Raw genomic sequence first — 14,194 nt, 5'->3', positions numbered from 1 at the left:
AGTGACGTGCGGCCGCTCAGAGCTGTGTCCCCGGTAGCGCCTTTCATCCTACAGCAGTGGCCGGGTAATCAGCGGCGGCTGCGGTGGCGCTGGGAGAGCGGCCGCTCAGAGCTGTGTCCCCGGTAGCGCCTTTCATCCTGCAGCAGTGGCCGGGTAATCAGCGGCGGCTGCGGTGGCGCTGGGAGAGCGGCCGGCGTCTTTGAGTGACGTGCGGCCGCCTAGAGCTGTGTCCCCGCGATCTCGTAAAGTGGCTGGCTCGGCTGGTTACAGCGTGTCTAATCAGCGGCGGCGAGCAGCGGCGGGTGCCTGTACTAACGGCTCTCTCATGTAATCAGCGCAGTAAAGTAATACCTTTTCCCCACACAGCAGGGCGGCAGCGTGAGCTGACCGTCCTTACACCCCACCATACCTTGTTTCAGTTTGACGGGCTTTCCTGGCTGTGACGGGGCTTCTTTTGTAAGCTCAGTCCAGCGTGGCTGTGACTGTGACGGGGCTTCTGCTGAATGCTCCGTCCCTCCAGCTCTTTGTCTCTTCTTGGCTGTGACGGGGTTTTCTGTAAGCTCCGTCCAGCTTGCAGGAGACAGTGGCTGCCTGTGGCTGTGAGGGTGCTCTTTGTGAGGACCGACACGCCATGCGCTGCCTTGCAGCGCCTGTGGCTGTGAGGGTGCTCTTTGTGAGGACCGACACGCCATACGCTGCCTTGCAGCGGCACCATCCCGGACCCAAGTTTTTCAAGAAACTGGGAAGGGAAGTGTAAAAATTAAAAATAAAAATAAAATCTTCTCAAATGTGGGCATTCCCACAAGCCGATGTTCGTGCTGTGAGCACCGAAAAAACACTGAGAGAGTACACTGAGGTACTCGGGGATATGGAGGGGGGGAGAGTCCTAAATTTAAATATTCAGTGCCTTTGTTCGGCTACGCCCGTCCATATCCCAAGAGTACTCCAGTGACCCCTAGTGGATGATAAAGAAAGGACTGCGGCTGAAAAGACGGTGTCTTTTTCTGTTGGGAGGGGGTCTGAGGTAAAAAAAAGTGGATTTGCCGGCAGTTGCCGTGGCCACCAGATCCGATAGACCGACCCCAAATAATTCCTCTCCTTTATATGGCAATACTTCCATATGCCTTTTGGAATCCGCAGCACCTGACCACTGTCGCGTCCATAAACTTCTTCTGGCAGATATGGACATCGCACTTACTCTTGATGCTAGAGTACAAATATCCCTCTGAGCATCTCGCATATAAAGAAACGCATCCTTTAATTGCTCTAGAGTCAATAAAATACTGTCCCTATCCAGGGTATCAATATTTTCAGTCAGGGAATCCAACCACACTACCCCAGCACTGCACATCCAGGCTGAGGCTATTGCCGGTCGCAGTATAACACCAGTATGAGTGTATATACTTTTCAGGGTAGTTTCCAGCCTCCTATCCGCTGGATCCTTGAGGGCGGCCGTATCAGGAGACGGCAACGCCACTTGCTTTGATAAACGTGTGAGCGCCTTATCCACCCTAGGGGGTGTTTCCCAGCGCGTCCTAACCTCTGGTGGGAAAGGGTATAATGCCAATAACTTCTTAGAAATTAGCAGTTTTCTATCTGGGTTAACCCACGCTTCATCACACACGTCATTCAATTCCTCTGATTCTGGAAAAGCTACAGGTAGTTTTTTCACCCCCCACATAATACCCCTTTTTGAGGTACCAGCAGTATCAGAGATCTGCAAAGCCTCCTTCATTGCCGTGATCATATAACGTGTGGCCCTGTTGGAAAATACGTTTGTTTCTTCACCGTCGACACTAGATTCATCTGTGTCGGTACCCGTGTCGACTGACTGAGGTAAGGGACGTTTTACAGCCCCTGACGGTGTCTGAGACGCCTGAGCCGGTACTGACTGGTTTTCCGGCCGTCTCATTTCGTCTACTGACTTTTGTAATGTACTAACATTATCACGTAATTCCATAACTAAAGCCATCCATTCCGGTGTCGACTCCCTAGGGGGTGACATCACCATTACCGGCAATTGCTCTGCCTCCACACCAACATCGTCCTCATACATGTCGACACACACGTACCGACACACAGCAGCCACACAGGGAATGCTCTAATCGAAGACAGGACCCCCTTAGCCCTTTGGGGAGACAGAGGGAGAGTTTGCCAGCACACACCAAAAGCGCTATAAATGTATATAAACAACCCTAAAAGGTGTTGTTTTTGTTATAAGCGCTTTTAATATATAAATATCGCCAATTTATGCCCCCCTTCTCTTTGTTACCCTGTTTCTGTAGTGCAGTGCAGGGGAGAGTCCTGGGAGCCTTCCTCACAGCGGAGCTGAGCAGGAAAATGGCGCCGAGTGCTGAGGAGAATAAGCTCCGCCCCCTTTTCGGCGGGCTTTTCTCCCGGGTTTTGAGAAATCTGGCCTGGGTTAAATACATACATATAGCCTTAATGGCTATATGTGATGTATTCTTTGCCACTAAAGGTATTTAATATTGCTGCCCAGGGCGCCCCCAGCAGCGCCCTGCACCCTCCGTGACTGGTCAGTGAGAAGTGTGTAGCAACAATGGCGCACAGCTGCCGTGCTGTGCGCTACCTTCATGAAGACTGAAGAGTCTTCTGCCGCCTGTTTCCGGACCTCCGATCTTCAGCATCTGTAAGGGGGGTCGGCGGCGCGGCTCCGGGACGAACCCCAGGATGACCTGTGTTCCGACTCCCTCTGAAGCTATGTCCAGTAGCCTAAGACTCCAATCCATCCTGCACGCAGGTGAGTTGAAAATCTCTCCCCTAAGTCCCTCGATGCAGTGAGCCTGTTGCCAGCAGGACTCACTGAGATTTAAAACCTAAAAAAACTTTTTCTAAGCAGCTCTTTAGGAGAGCCACCTAGATTGCACCCTGCTCGGACGGGCACAAAAACCTAACTGAGGCTTGGAGGAGGGTCATAGGGGGAGGAGCCAGTACACACCATGTGATCCTAAAAGCTTTCTTTAGATGTGCCCCGTCTCCTGCGGAGCCGCTATTCCCCATGGTCCTGACGGAGTCCCCAGCATCCACTAGGACGTTAGAGAAATTTGTTTTACACAAGCACTTCCTAGTGATCATTTTTATTAACTCATTTTCACTAGCACACACTTAAATGAATGTGATTAGAGGCTTGAAATTACTGTTCTTTCATCGTGGGCTATTTCATTAAACAGAAAATTGTAAAAGACCACATCAAAAATACTTACTGCTGACAGGGCCAAGATTTGTTGTTGAATGGTTTCCTCTTCACTATATCCGACCCAAGGTGGAACCGCTACTTCTGTTAAAAACAAATACAATTTTTTTTTTTATTATTACTTTACTGTTTATTTTTTTAGCAGAACCTATTCACGGATAAACCCTTTTTCAGACAACTATGGAATATGTACTTAGCATCTAAAGGGGATAAGGTGGTTTATGAATTCTCTTTCCTGCGCTCCCCTTAATTTAGAAAAAACAAACGGAGAAGATAGATCTTTACTTATCTTAAATCGGGTGTTTCTCTCTCAATAATACACCTTCTTCATACCCCCTTGTGCTGTCAAACGGGGTGTATGTTTATTCAGAGGTAGTACATGTAAAAGAGAGGTCAGAAAAAAACACTCTAGTGTATTAACCTTTTAACAGTTAAACAACAATCCCTTGCCAAAAATTATGAATTTTAATGACAAGAAGTGTTTAAAATAAAAGATATCTGTTTAATAGTCCAAAATAATCAAACGGTAAAATCCAAGCATAAAATCTTCATCACATGGAACAAAAATTTTCATATCCAAGCAATGTATGAGGGTGGCTTCCTACCAGATTTGGGATTTCATAAGTGCACCAAATTTGTAGCTGTGTTGATGTTTCCAACGTCCCCGGGAACGGTCAGCTCCAAGCAATGGGCACCTCGTCCTCTCCTCGTCCAGGTGATCAGCCACCGAAATGTCACAAATCAGCCAACGCGTTTCGATCCGTGGATCTTTTTCAAGGCATATGCCTTGAAAAAGATCCACGGATCGAAACGCGTTGGCTGATTTGTGACATTTCGGTGGCTGATCACCTGGACGAGGAGAGGACGAGGTGCCCATTGCTTGGAGCTGACCGTTCCCGGGGACGTTGGAAACATCAACACAGCTACAAATTTGGTGCACTTATGAAATCCCAAATCTGGTAGGAAGCCACCCTCATACATTGCTTGGATATGAAAATTTTTGTTCCATGTGATGAAGATTTTATGCTTGGATTTTACCGTTTGATTATTTTGGACTATTAAACAGATATCTTTTATTTTAAACACTTCTTGTCATTAAAATTCATAATTTTTGGCAAGGGATTGTTGTTTAACTGTTAAAAGGTTAATACACTAGAGTGTTTTTTTCTGACCTCTCTTTTACATGTACTACCTCTGAATAAACATACACCCCGTTTGACAGCACAAGGGGGTATGAAGAAGGTGTATTATTGAGAGAGAAACACCCGATTTAAGATAAGTAAAGATCTATCTTCTCCGTTTGTTTTTTCTAAATTAAGGGGAGCGCAGGAAAGAGGATACTTAGATATTTTGACAGCTTTAGGTATTCTTTCTGGGGATAAGGGTAACATCCCACTTCTGAGTATCCACTGACCTGCAGCTTGGTAGCGCAATTTCTTTTTGGTGTAAATTTTGTGTATCTTTGGGTTTATGAATTCATCTATGCCTATTTAGGCTTGAAGTTCTTGATACACAATACATTTTAGCGAGGTGGTATCAGGTGTGATACATAAATATGCAGCTTCTCTATTCCCTCTCTGCCGGACATGCCATACATAAAAAGGTTCCATGTTCCATATTTGTTGGATTGTCCCTTAATTATCCCTTTTTGGAATACGATTATTACTCCAACTAGAAATTTAATTGGTCCCATGGAGGAGGAGGAGGAGGAGGAGGAGGAGGAGGAGGAGGAGGAGGAGGAGGAGGAGGAGGAGGAGGAGGAGGAGGAGGAGGAGGAGGAGGATAGAAGTAGAATCTGATTGGTTGCTATGGGCAACATTCCATTTTAAATATAACTCCCATCTTTGTAAATTTACCCCTAAGACATGGGTCTTCAACCTGCGTCCCTCCAGCTGCTGTGAAACTACACATCCCAGCATGCCCTGTCTCAGTTTTCGCTGCCTTAATAGCAAATATGTGCCAGGGCATGCAGGGATGTATAGTTCCACAGCAGCTGGGGGACCGCAGGTTAAAGACCCATGCACTAAGGGGAGAGGAGGGAAGTATACTAGTCTGTTCTTGAAAATCCAGTCAACTGAACCAGAGAGACATGAATTCTGCATGCTTATCTTTAGTGAGAGTAAGATATCATTCGTTTATACTGTAGGTAGAGGCCAGGGAGGATTGCTTGCACTGTAGTATATTATTTTATTTTTTTATCTAGCACCTTCGAGAACTCCCACCTTAGTAAAATTACCCCGGAACTTTATTTTTTTTATACATGTTTTATTGAAGATATTTTTGAAAACCTATAAATACACAGAACATTTCTCGGAATAGCAACACATCAAAATGACAATGCAATGCACAATAATGAAGTAACAATGGTAAATTCAAACAAAAGTCACATATCCTATATAATGAGCCAAGACAAAACAAAAACACATACAAAAACTACAACATGAGTACACAAAAAGAAAGAACATGGTGAGGTAGAAATAGGAACAAAGGGGAAAGATCGCCCACAGCCCATCAAACATGAGTAACATCAAACTTTGATATGGGGGTCAGACAAAAACAACCTGGTCTCATAACATAATGTAGAACGAAAGAAACGTTGAATTGTTGTTTAACCCGTATGTGCAAGGTATGCCCAAAATGGGCATCACCGAGAAAACACATGAAAAAAAAAAAACCTGTAGAAACAAGTAAATGTGTGAACAGAGGACCAGGTAGCTGCACGATACACTTTTTCTGCTGAAGTCCCATGTCGCGCTGCCCAGGAGGTTACCACCGGCCTAGTGGAATGCACTAACACTGGTCTGGTGGCGGTCGCCCTGTACTAGCATAGGCTTGAGTGATGACCAAGCAGATCCATCACACAATGGTCTGCTTAGTAGAGGGCCAACTGCATTTATGTGCTTCGTAAAGAAAAGGCCAAGAATCTGTGCAGCAGCCAGTCTTGTCAGAGTAAATTTACAGAGATGAAACAATGTCTAGTATAGCCAGATCATCCCAGTCTCGGAAAGTCACTGAAGTATGAAAACACCAGAAAAACAATTTCTTGGATTAAATGGAAAGCCGAAACTACTTTCAGCTGGAACATAGGAATCGTACAGAAAACCGCTCTATTGTCATGGAAGGCGAGAAAAAGCAGCTTTGAAAGACAAAGCACCTAACTCGGAAACACACCATGCTAAGGCAATAGTCACAAGGAAGACCAGCTTCCAAGTAACTGAAGATCCGCAGAAGCTAAAGGCTCAAAAAGGAGCCCGTTTGAGAGCAGACAGGACCAGATTCAGATCCACAGAACTACCGGCTGATGAAACAGTGGTTGCATACACCCTACACTCCGTAAAAAAAAAAAAAAAAAAAAAAAAGGAAGGAGGTTTGGACCACTGGAAAAAGGGCCACACGCTGCTGTAAATAAGTTGATAGAGCAGAAATCTGTACTTTGAAAGAACAAAGCTTTAATCCAGCTTCCAAACCCCCCTGAAGGAAGTTCAAAAAATGGGCGAAACTTGGATGTATGAACCCTTCTCTGTTTACACCACAAGAAGTAGATCTTCTGTACACTGTGTTACAGTAACTGCATGACGAAACAGGTTTCCGGGATGCCAGCATAGTACAAGACCACCAACTGAGAAAACCCCTTAGCTTTCAAAAGCTTGGATTCAAAAGCCAGGCCGCTAAAGCCAACTGAGGAAGGTCCTTGTGTAGAAACAGACCTTATTGTAAAAGGTTTGGACAAAGTAGAAGACACGACCTGGGACCTGCAGACATTGAGAATTCATCTATGCCTATTTATCTAGACTTAAACTTCTTTATACACAATACATTTTAGCGAGGTGGTACAGGTGTGATATATAAAATATGTACCACGACCTGAGAGGCCAGTCCGCAACCACTAGGGATTACCATCACCCATTGATCCATGACGCGCTTGAGTACCCAAGGCAGGAGGAAACAGTTACGGTAGATAAAAATCCCATGGAACGGTCATGGCATCTACTGCAAAAGCCAGCAGGTCCCCTGATCTCACAAAAAAAAAAACTTTGATGATTTACATATGTGGCGTTGTCCAACTGAATAGAACTGGCTGGCCAGGATGGACGGAGTTTTCAGAAGAGTCAGAAAGATAGCCTAGAGCTCGAGTACATTGATCGGCTGAGCAGTCTCAGATGGGGGCCAAAGTCCCTGGAGCCGTATATGTAATGCTATGGCACCCTATCCAAGGAGACTTCGCGTCCGTGGTCAAAATGACCTAATCCTGAGTGATCAAGTATAGGACTGGTAACCACCAATGTAGAGCTTGAGAAATGCTGTCTAACAGAACGAGAAACTGAGATGAGAGGGATACTGAACATCCCGTCCAATTTTGGAGAATATCCCACCGGAATTCCCACAAATGTAACGTGGAGTACTGAACAGTCTCGAAGGTTGAGACTTTCGTGCCCAACAGCTACACAATAAGATCGACAGATGATGTACTAACAGTACTGACGTGACAAAGTTCTGTAGGGTGCTTTGGGCTCCAACAAGAAAACCCTCTGGAAAGAGGTGTCGAAGATCACCCTCAGAACTGAAGATGCTGAAAAAGGTATTAGGTGTGACTTTTTCTTTTTCTTTTCTTTTAAGATTCAGGATACATCCGTGATCCTGAAGTATTTGAACCATGCAATCTAGGTGCTGTTGTATTCCGAATGGTAGAGCCTGGAATTGTTAGTAATCGGAACAGACTGCAAAACGGAGTAAAGAATAATGAGGAAGGTACGCATCTCTGGCATCCAATGAAGACAAATATTTGTTGGCCTACATGCTGATTGAAGAGATTCCATCCGAAAATAACCTACCCACAACCTGGTGTTCAAGGCATGAAGATTTAAGATTGGCCTAAATGAGCCCCATTTCCGTTCCAGTATAGGAACTGGAGTGATGATGCAGTCTAAAAGGAGAGAATAGATAACCTGGTCCAATGCCAACCTCTTCTTCACATCCGAGGGAAGAACGGTGGTGAAAAACCGATGCGGTGGCAGCCCCGCACCAGGCATCTGTAGGAGACTCCACACAATAGTCTCTCCGGGACAGCCAGCCAGGTACAGCGCTGCTAATAATCAACTCTGCTGATGGTACGAAGGACACGCACATCGCTACCTGTCTGCAGCTAAGGGCTGAACTTACAAGTACCGTGAGAGGCCTTTAGATAATCATTCCATCCATCCAGCAAGGGTGAGAACTTTCAATTACTACAGTTGGGGTATGAGCATAACATATTCGATTCAACATTGACTATTCTTATTGGAAACAGAACACTTTTCCACCGAAGGAGATTATAATTATCCTGGAAAATCATTGTGCCTACATGTGAATAATACATGCATTATTATCAGACAATTTCAAACGTTTTACCAGAGTCAATTTTAATGTAACGGTGACAATGTTTACTATATGTAATTAAAACGTTTATTTAATTCTTCAAGCGCTCCTTATCATTGGATACATGTTATCAATGATTTCTTATGTTTAATTGACATCCAGATTGTCTATTTTAGGAGCTGCATAATTATACAATTCTAACGTTTGAGGTATATGCACTATTGAATCCTTTTCCCCCTATATAAGCTAAGGTGGTATTACTCTTAAATTCCTAATTGTGCACCCGATTCTCTCTCACATGTGCCTATGTATTGACTGAACATATTTGTGAAAGACATCTAAACTATTCTCTTGAGCCTTGGCTCCTGAGCATCGGTTAGCACCAGAAAATCTGTAATTTGATGCTGAACACCTGCTGGAGAAGAAGCGGCCTCTGGCCGACTGACCTCTAGTAGATGCTCTGCCGCAAAAGGAGAAGCAAAAAGCTCAGAAACGTGGAGCCCACTATTTAGGGACAGCCACCAGAAGACAAGTAATTTTCCCGGTAGTCTGGGCAATAATTGTATCCCGTTACCCAGCCCAAAAAGAATGCCTTCACCAAACAGAGAAGCTTCCAAGGAGCGTTTGGATTCCAAATTCGCAGTCCAAGTGCGGAGCCAAGGAGCCCTTCGGGCCAAGACAGCCATAGCTGAAACTTTGGTAGCCACCTGAGCACCGTCTTGCACAGCCTCACTGCAAAGCTGTTCCATCTATTTCAGAAGGAAATTCTTTGATTAATCGTCGTGAAGGTGGTGAATTTGTCGGCCCAAGTCTCTATAGCTCGAGCAGAGGCTAATAAAAGGTTGGATAATAACCCTGTAGCACATAAAATGCTCCAGGGTTATTATCTAGCGGATCTCTAAAAGACGCTGAGCCCTGAGGAGGAAAAGCCATGTGTTTAGCCAAACGCAATACTGTAGCATCAACTTTGGAAGGCATTTCACATCCGTTGGATGTGGATAAAGTGAAGCAAATTTATGAGGGAAGGAGAACTTTTTTTATCCAGAGCCTTCTACACCTCCTCAATGAGATTGGAAAGATCCAATTAAGATGGGAGTGTACCGACTTTAAGTCTATGCATAAACTGACTCACAGCCTCTGCTTGGGAATCCACATCCAAATAGTTCAGAGTGGCATACTGCAGCAATGAGGTATTCCACACCATGACTGAAGGAAGAATCTAAATCCTTATCCTCCAGGGCAAGAATACCTAGGATACACTGAGACCTAAAAGGAGGTTAGATGCTTCTGCATTGCATGCAGCCGAGTATCCTCTGAAAAGCATTCCAAATAAGAGGAAACTATTCTAAACCCTGATGCCGTACGCTCCACGGTACAAAGCCAAGGAGGATCAGATACTGATTGGGTAGTCTAACAGCCCAGCCAGGAGCAGGCGAGCCGGAACTGCACATTGAGAAAACAGGCGCAGTAGCTACCCTGGCCTGATCCGCCAGCGGAAACTTTATAAAGTTTTACCAAGTCAGACATCGACTGAACCAGTGCCAGTCAGTGCCCACAACGGCTCCACAAGGGCAGGAATTCACTAAAAGAGTCTCAGATGAAGGAAGGTGTTTCAGAGGTCTCATGGAATTCCTTACAAAGTGAGCTTTTCCACAAGCCAATCCTTTCCTCCCACAAGAACAGCATCCTGCACTAAAATAGGTCAGTGATAAGAGTGCTTTTAAAAGACCCCAAAAATTAAAATATGTCAATATTTAAAACCATCAGAAATCAAATGTACAATAATGACTAATAGTGAAGATTGATTTAAGTTAAATTTGCAAACACTGTAGAGAAGAGAAGAAAAAGAAAAAAAGTGTAAGAAACGTCATATTAATTGGATGTGCAGGTTTGCGTGTGCATAGGGAATTGTCCAGCACCGAGAGAACAAAAATAATAAAGTAGGATAAATTAACAGTACAAATAAGAATGCAATCAGTCGTAAAAACAAACAAATGAATCAAATGATAGTGAACAGGATTCCGTACAGCAGACTAGTAAAACAGGATAGACCAGGCACCTGCAGCACATTACATGGAAAACATAGTGATCAGTAGTGTGTGTTTGTAAAAATTGTAGACTTCCAACTTCTTCCAATACAGCTTTTACATAAATATCCAATTCAAAATAAAGCCCTGAACAAAAATAGAAAGGGTGATCATTCCAGGAGGCTGTGTGGGTATTCTGCAAGGCAACTGTTGCTTAAATAAAGTCATGAAGTAGGATATGGCAACACATACCTGTCTTTTTTACATTCTTTTCCTGTACAAACTTTTCCTGTTCCTTCTGGAAATCACCAATGATGGTCTGTAAAATAAGGAGTCATTAAATCGTGATAACTCAGTTATGGTATTAAAAAAAATATATATATAATAATAATAATAATAATAATAATAATAATAATAATAAAAATCACGTTTTGCAGAAAACGAAAATATTTTCTTCCAAAACACCAAGTAAAGCACATGTGAAGCAAAGTCAATTGATTATGTATTTGAATATCTGCGTTCTTATAAATGTACATTACTAGACAAGGTGGATATTAATCAATTTGGCAAGAGATAAAGAGCCAACCAATCAGCTTCTGTCATTTTACAGGCTGTGTTTGAAAAATGTCAGTTAGTAGCTGATTGATTGGTACTTTATCTCTTTTCAAGCTTTGAGAAAATATCCATTTTCAATGTCTGTGGACATAAGCATATAAAAGATCACTTGTGCAGTGAGAAGCAAATTAGATCATGAGTATTTTATATATTTTCAACTTTTCAGTGCCGCAGACATGTTAGAGCCAATTAAATTAAATACCTCTCACTGAAGCCACTAAAAATAATCTTGTCATCATGCACTAGAGGTGTTTTGGTCATGGTTTCGATTCCCACTACGACCTTAAGGGGGTTATCCATTTAGTCCCGAAAAAATTTCACCTATGAAAAACTGGGGGGGGGTTCGCAATTCTTTCTTTACTCGGGCTCTCCAGTTGGCCACCCCGATCTTTCTGTCCAAATATTTTTCCTTTTCAGACAAATATGTAGATTCTGGGAATAGTCATGGACCTATGGTAGGTTCATTGGCTCCCAACCAAAATGTAACCAGTAAGTGTGAATACATGTGGTAGGGGGGGGGGGGTGTACTGTGTGACCGTTGGTCAGCATACTGACGCCAGCAGCGGAATGCCAGCGGGATGGAGTGCAACAAGCCCCTTGTGGGCTCGCCGCATTTGCAACGCGGTGGGCTCAGTGCCGTGGACACCCACGAGTGGGAACAGTCCGTTGGTCGGCATGCCGACTGTCGGGATTGTGAAGGTGCGGGATGTAGGGGGAGTTAATGTAGCCAGCGGTCTCCTGACCGCCAGTCACATAACTACATCCCATGGTAAGGAGTATAGGGGCAAGGCGCCGTGGAATATGTGGTAATAAAAGTAGGTGTAGTCAGTCTCCTCTTTCCTGTTCTGGTCTGAGAAATCTTGTTCCAGAATAGAAACGAACTCTGTAATGGCGAAGTCAACTCGGGAAGGGGAGAAAGCACAGTTAATAGCTGAATCAGCTATTAGTAGTGAAAAACAAACCAAAAACAGGAATCTGACAGATCCACTTTAAACTTGAAACCTGATATTTCAAGTCTGCCTTTCAGGAAAGCTTAAATAACATTTATTATCAACAATTAGATATATGTGAACTATATAATTTGCAGCAATTGAAAGTTGTTTTTCTGTAAATGTCATAATTCTTCAAAATCTCTACATACAATTTAAATTAGGGAACATTCATTTTGGTATGGGCATTACTGAGCAACTCATTTGAAATAGGCTTATTCTACCCATAATCTACAATAGCAACAATCAGTTTTAAATAAGCAGATGAGTGCATACCTTATCAATGATCCCATCAATCTTGCCTTCTTCAACAGACTTTTTGATGGTGTGCGCAGTTTCAGACACAGAATCAGATATTTTTTTTGTAGCAAGTGAAGCAAAGTTCAAGAGATAACCTGGAACAAGAACAAAGAATAAAATGGAACCAGACCACAGATATTTGAATTTTATACACAGTCATTGCTTAATATATGGTGGCCTGCTAGACCCACCCCTGCTGCTAGGTTTTGTTCATACTGTTAAGTGTGGATGACAAGGGCCCAAATGTATTAAACCTTAACAAGAGAAAGTGGAGATGGATAAATAGTGATAAAGTACCAGCCAATCAGCTTTCTGTTATGTCACAGACTGTGTTTGAAAAATGACAGTTATGAGCTGGTTGGCTGATCATTTATCACTTTTTATCCGTCTCCACTTTATCACTTTTAAGGCTTAGGGGCGTATTCATTTAGTGCAGGTTCTTTCGTCCAGGCGAAAAACTACATTCGACCTATTTAATGCCCGTGCCATTTTTTAAACTGGCCAAAAAAACCGGCACGGGCGAAAACCACGTGGATTGGCGAATTCACTGCCGATCCACGTGTTTTAGTGAATTTGCGGGGTGTTTTCGCCCATTTTTGGGTCCATTTTTGTCCATGCCGATTCGTCCACAAAAAACCCCCGAAAAGGCATGGGCGAAAAGGGACTCAAAAATGGGAGAAAACGCCCGCAATTGACTACACCAACGTCGAATTAGTGCCGTTTTTTTTTGGCTAGCCGAAGAAAATGGCACTAAATGAATACCCCCCATAATACATTTGAGCCAATGTACCCGAACACGTTTGCAGGAGACATCCTAAAGAGAAAATATTCCACCTAGAATTGTAGTATTGTCAGAGGCAGTAACCACCTATCTTGCACCATCTTTAAACTACATACTTTCATTAAAATGGGTACTCATTTGTAACATGACCCATTATGAAAGTGTTCAATAATAGACAGGCACATTATTACAATCCCATAGTTTAGGACTGAACAACCGTCACATGCTCATCACCAGTGTCACCAATAAAACAATCATTGCTGCAGGACAAAAGTAAGATTTTACTTACCGGTAAATCTATTTCTCGTAACAATCATTGCTGCAGGACAAAAATAAGATTTTACTTACCGGTAAATCTATTTCTCGTAGTCCGTAGTGGATGCTGGGGACTCTGTAAGGACCATGGGGAATAGACGGGCTCCGCAGGAGACATGGGCACTTTAAGAAAGAATTTATATTCTGGTGTGCTCTGGCTCCTCCCTCTATGTCCCTCCTCCAGACCTCAGTTAGAGAAACTGTGCCCGGAAGAGCTGACAGTACAAGGAAAGGATTTTGATAATCCAGGGCAAGACTCATACCAGCCACACCAATCACACCGTATAACTTGTGATAACCTTACCCAGTTAACAGTATGAACAACAACAGAGCATCAGTTCAACCCTGATGCAACTATAACATAACCCTTATTCAAGCAATAACTATATACAAGCACTGCAGAAGAAGTCCACACTTGGGACGGGCGCCCAGCATCCACTACGGACTACGAGAAATAGATTTACCGGTAAGTAAAATCTTATTTTCTCTAACGTCCTAGTGGATGCTGGGGACTCCGTAAGGACCATGGGGATTATACCAAAGCTCCCAAACGGGCGGGAGAGTGCGGATGACTCTGCAGCACCGATTGAGCAAACAC

At 43.5% G+C, this 14,194-nt stretch overlaps 1 protein-coding gene across 1 annotated transcript in view; it reads right to left on the bottom strand.

Annotated features, from left to right (window-relative positions):
• The window catches only part of SYAP1 (synapse associated protein 1), a 52,305-nt gene that overhangs the window by 24,189 nt on the left and 13,922 nt on the right, over positions 1-14,194 (bottom strand). Inside the window, exons 2-4 of the mRNA XM_063953942.1 lie at positions 12,477-12,595; positions 10,849-10,915; positions 3,225-3,298 (exon numbers count right to left, since the gene is read on the bottom strand). Coding sequence (XP_063810012.1) covers positions 3,225-3,298; positions 10,849-10,915; positions 12,477-12,595 — 260 coding nt within the window. The remainder of the gene's footprint in view (positions 1-3,224; positions 3,299-10,848; positions 10,916-12,476; positions 12,596-14,194) is intronic.

Source organism: Pseudophryne corroboree, chromosome 2 (assembly GCF_028390025.1).
Source record: "Pseudophryne corroboree isolate aPseCor3 chromosome 2, aPseCor3.hap2, whole genome shotgun sequence".
In the NCBI taxonomy this organism is placed as follows: Eukaryota; Metazoa; Chordata; class Amphibia; order Anura; family Myobatrachidae; genus Pseudophryne; species Pseudophryne corroboree.
This window is presented reverse-complemented; position numbering and strand designations above follow the sequence as displayed.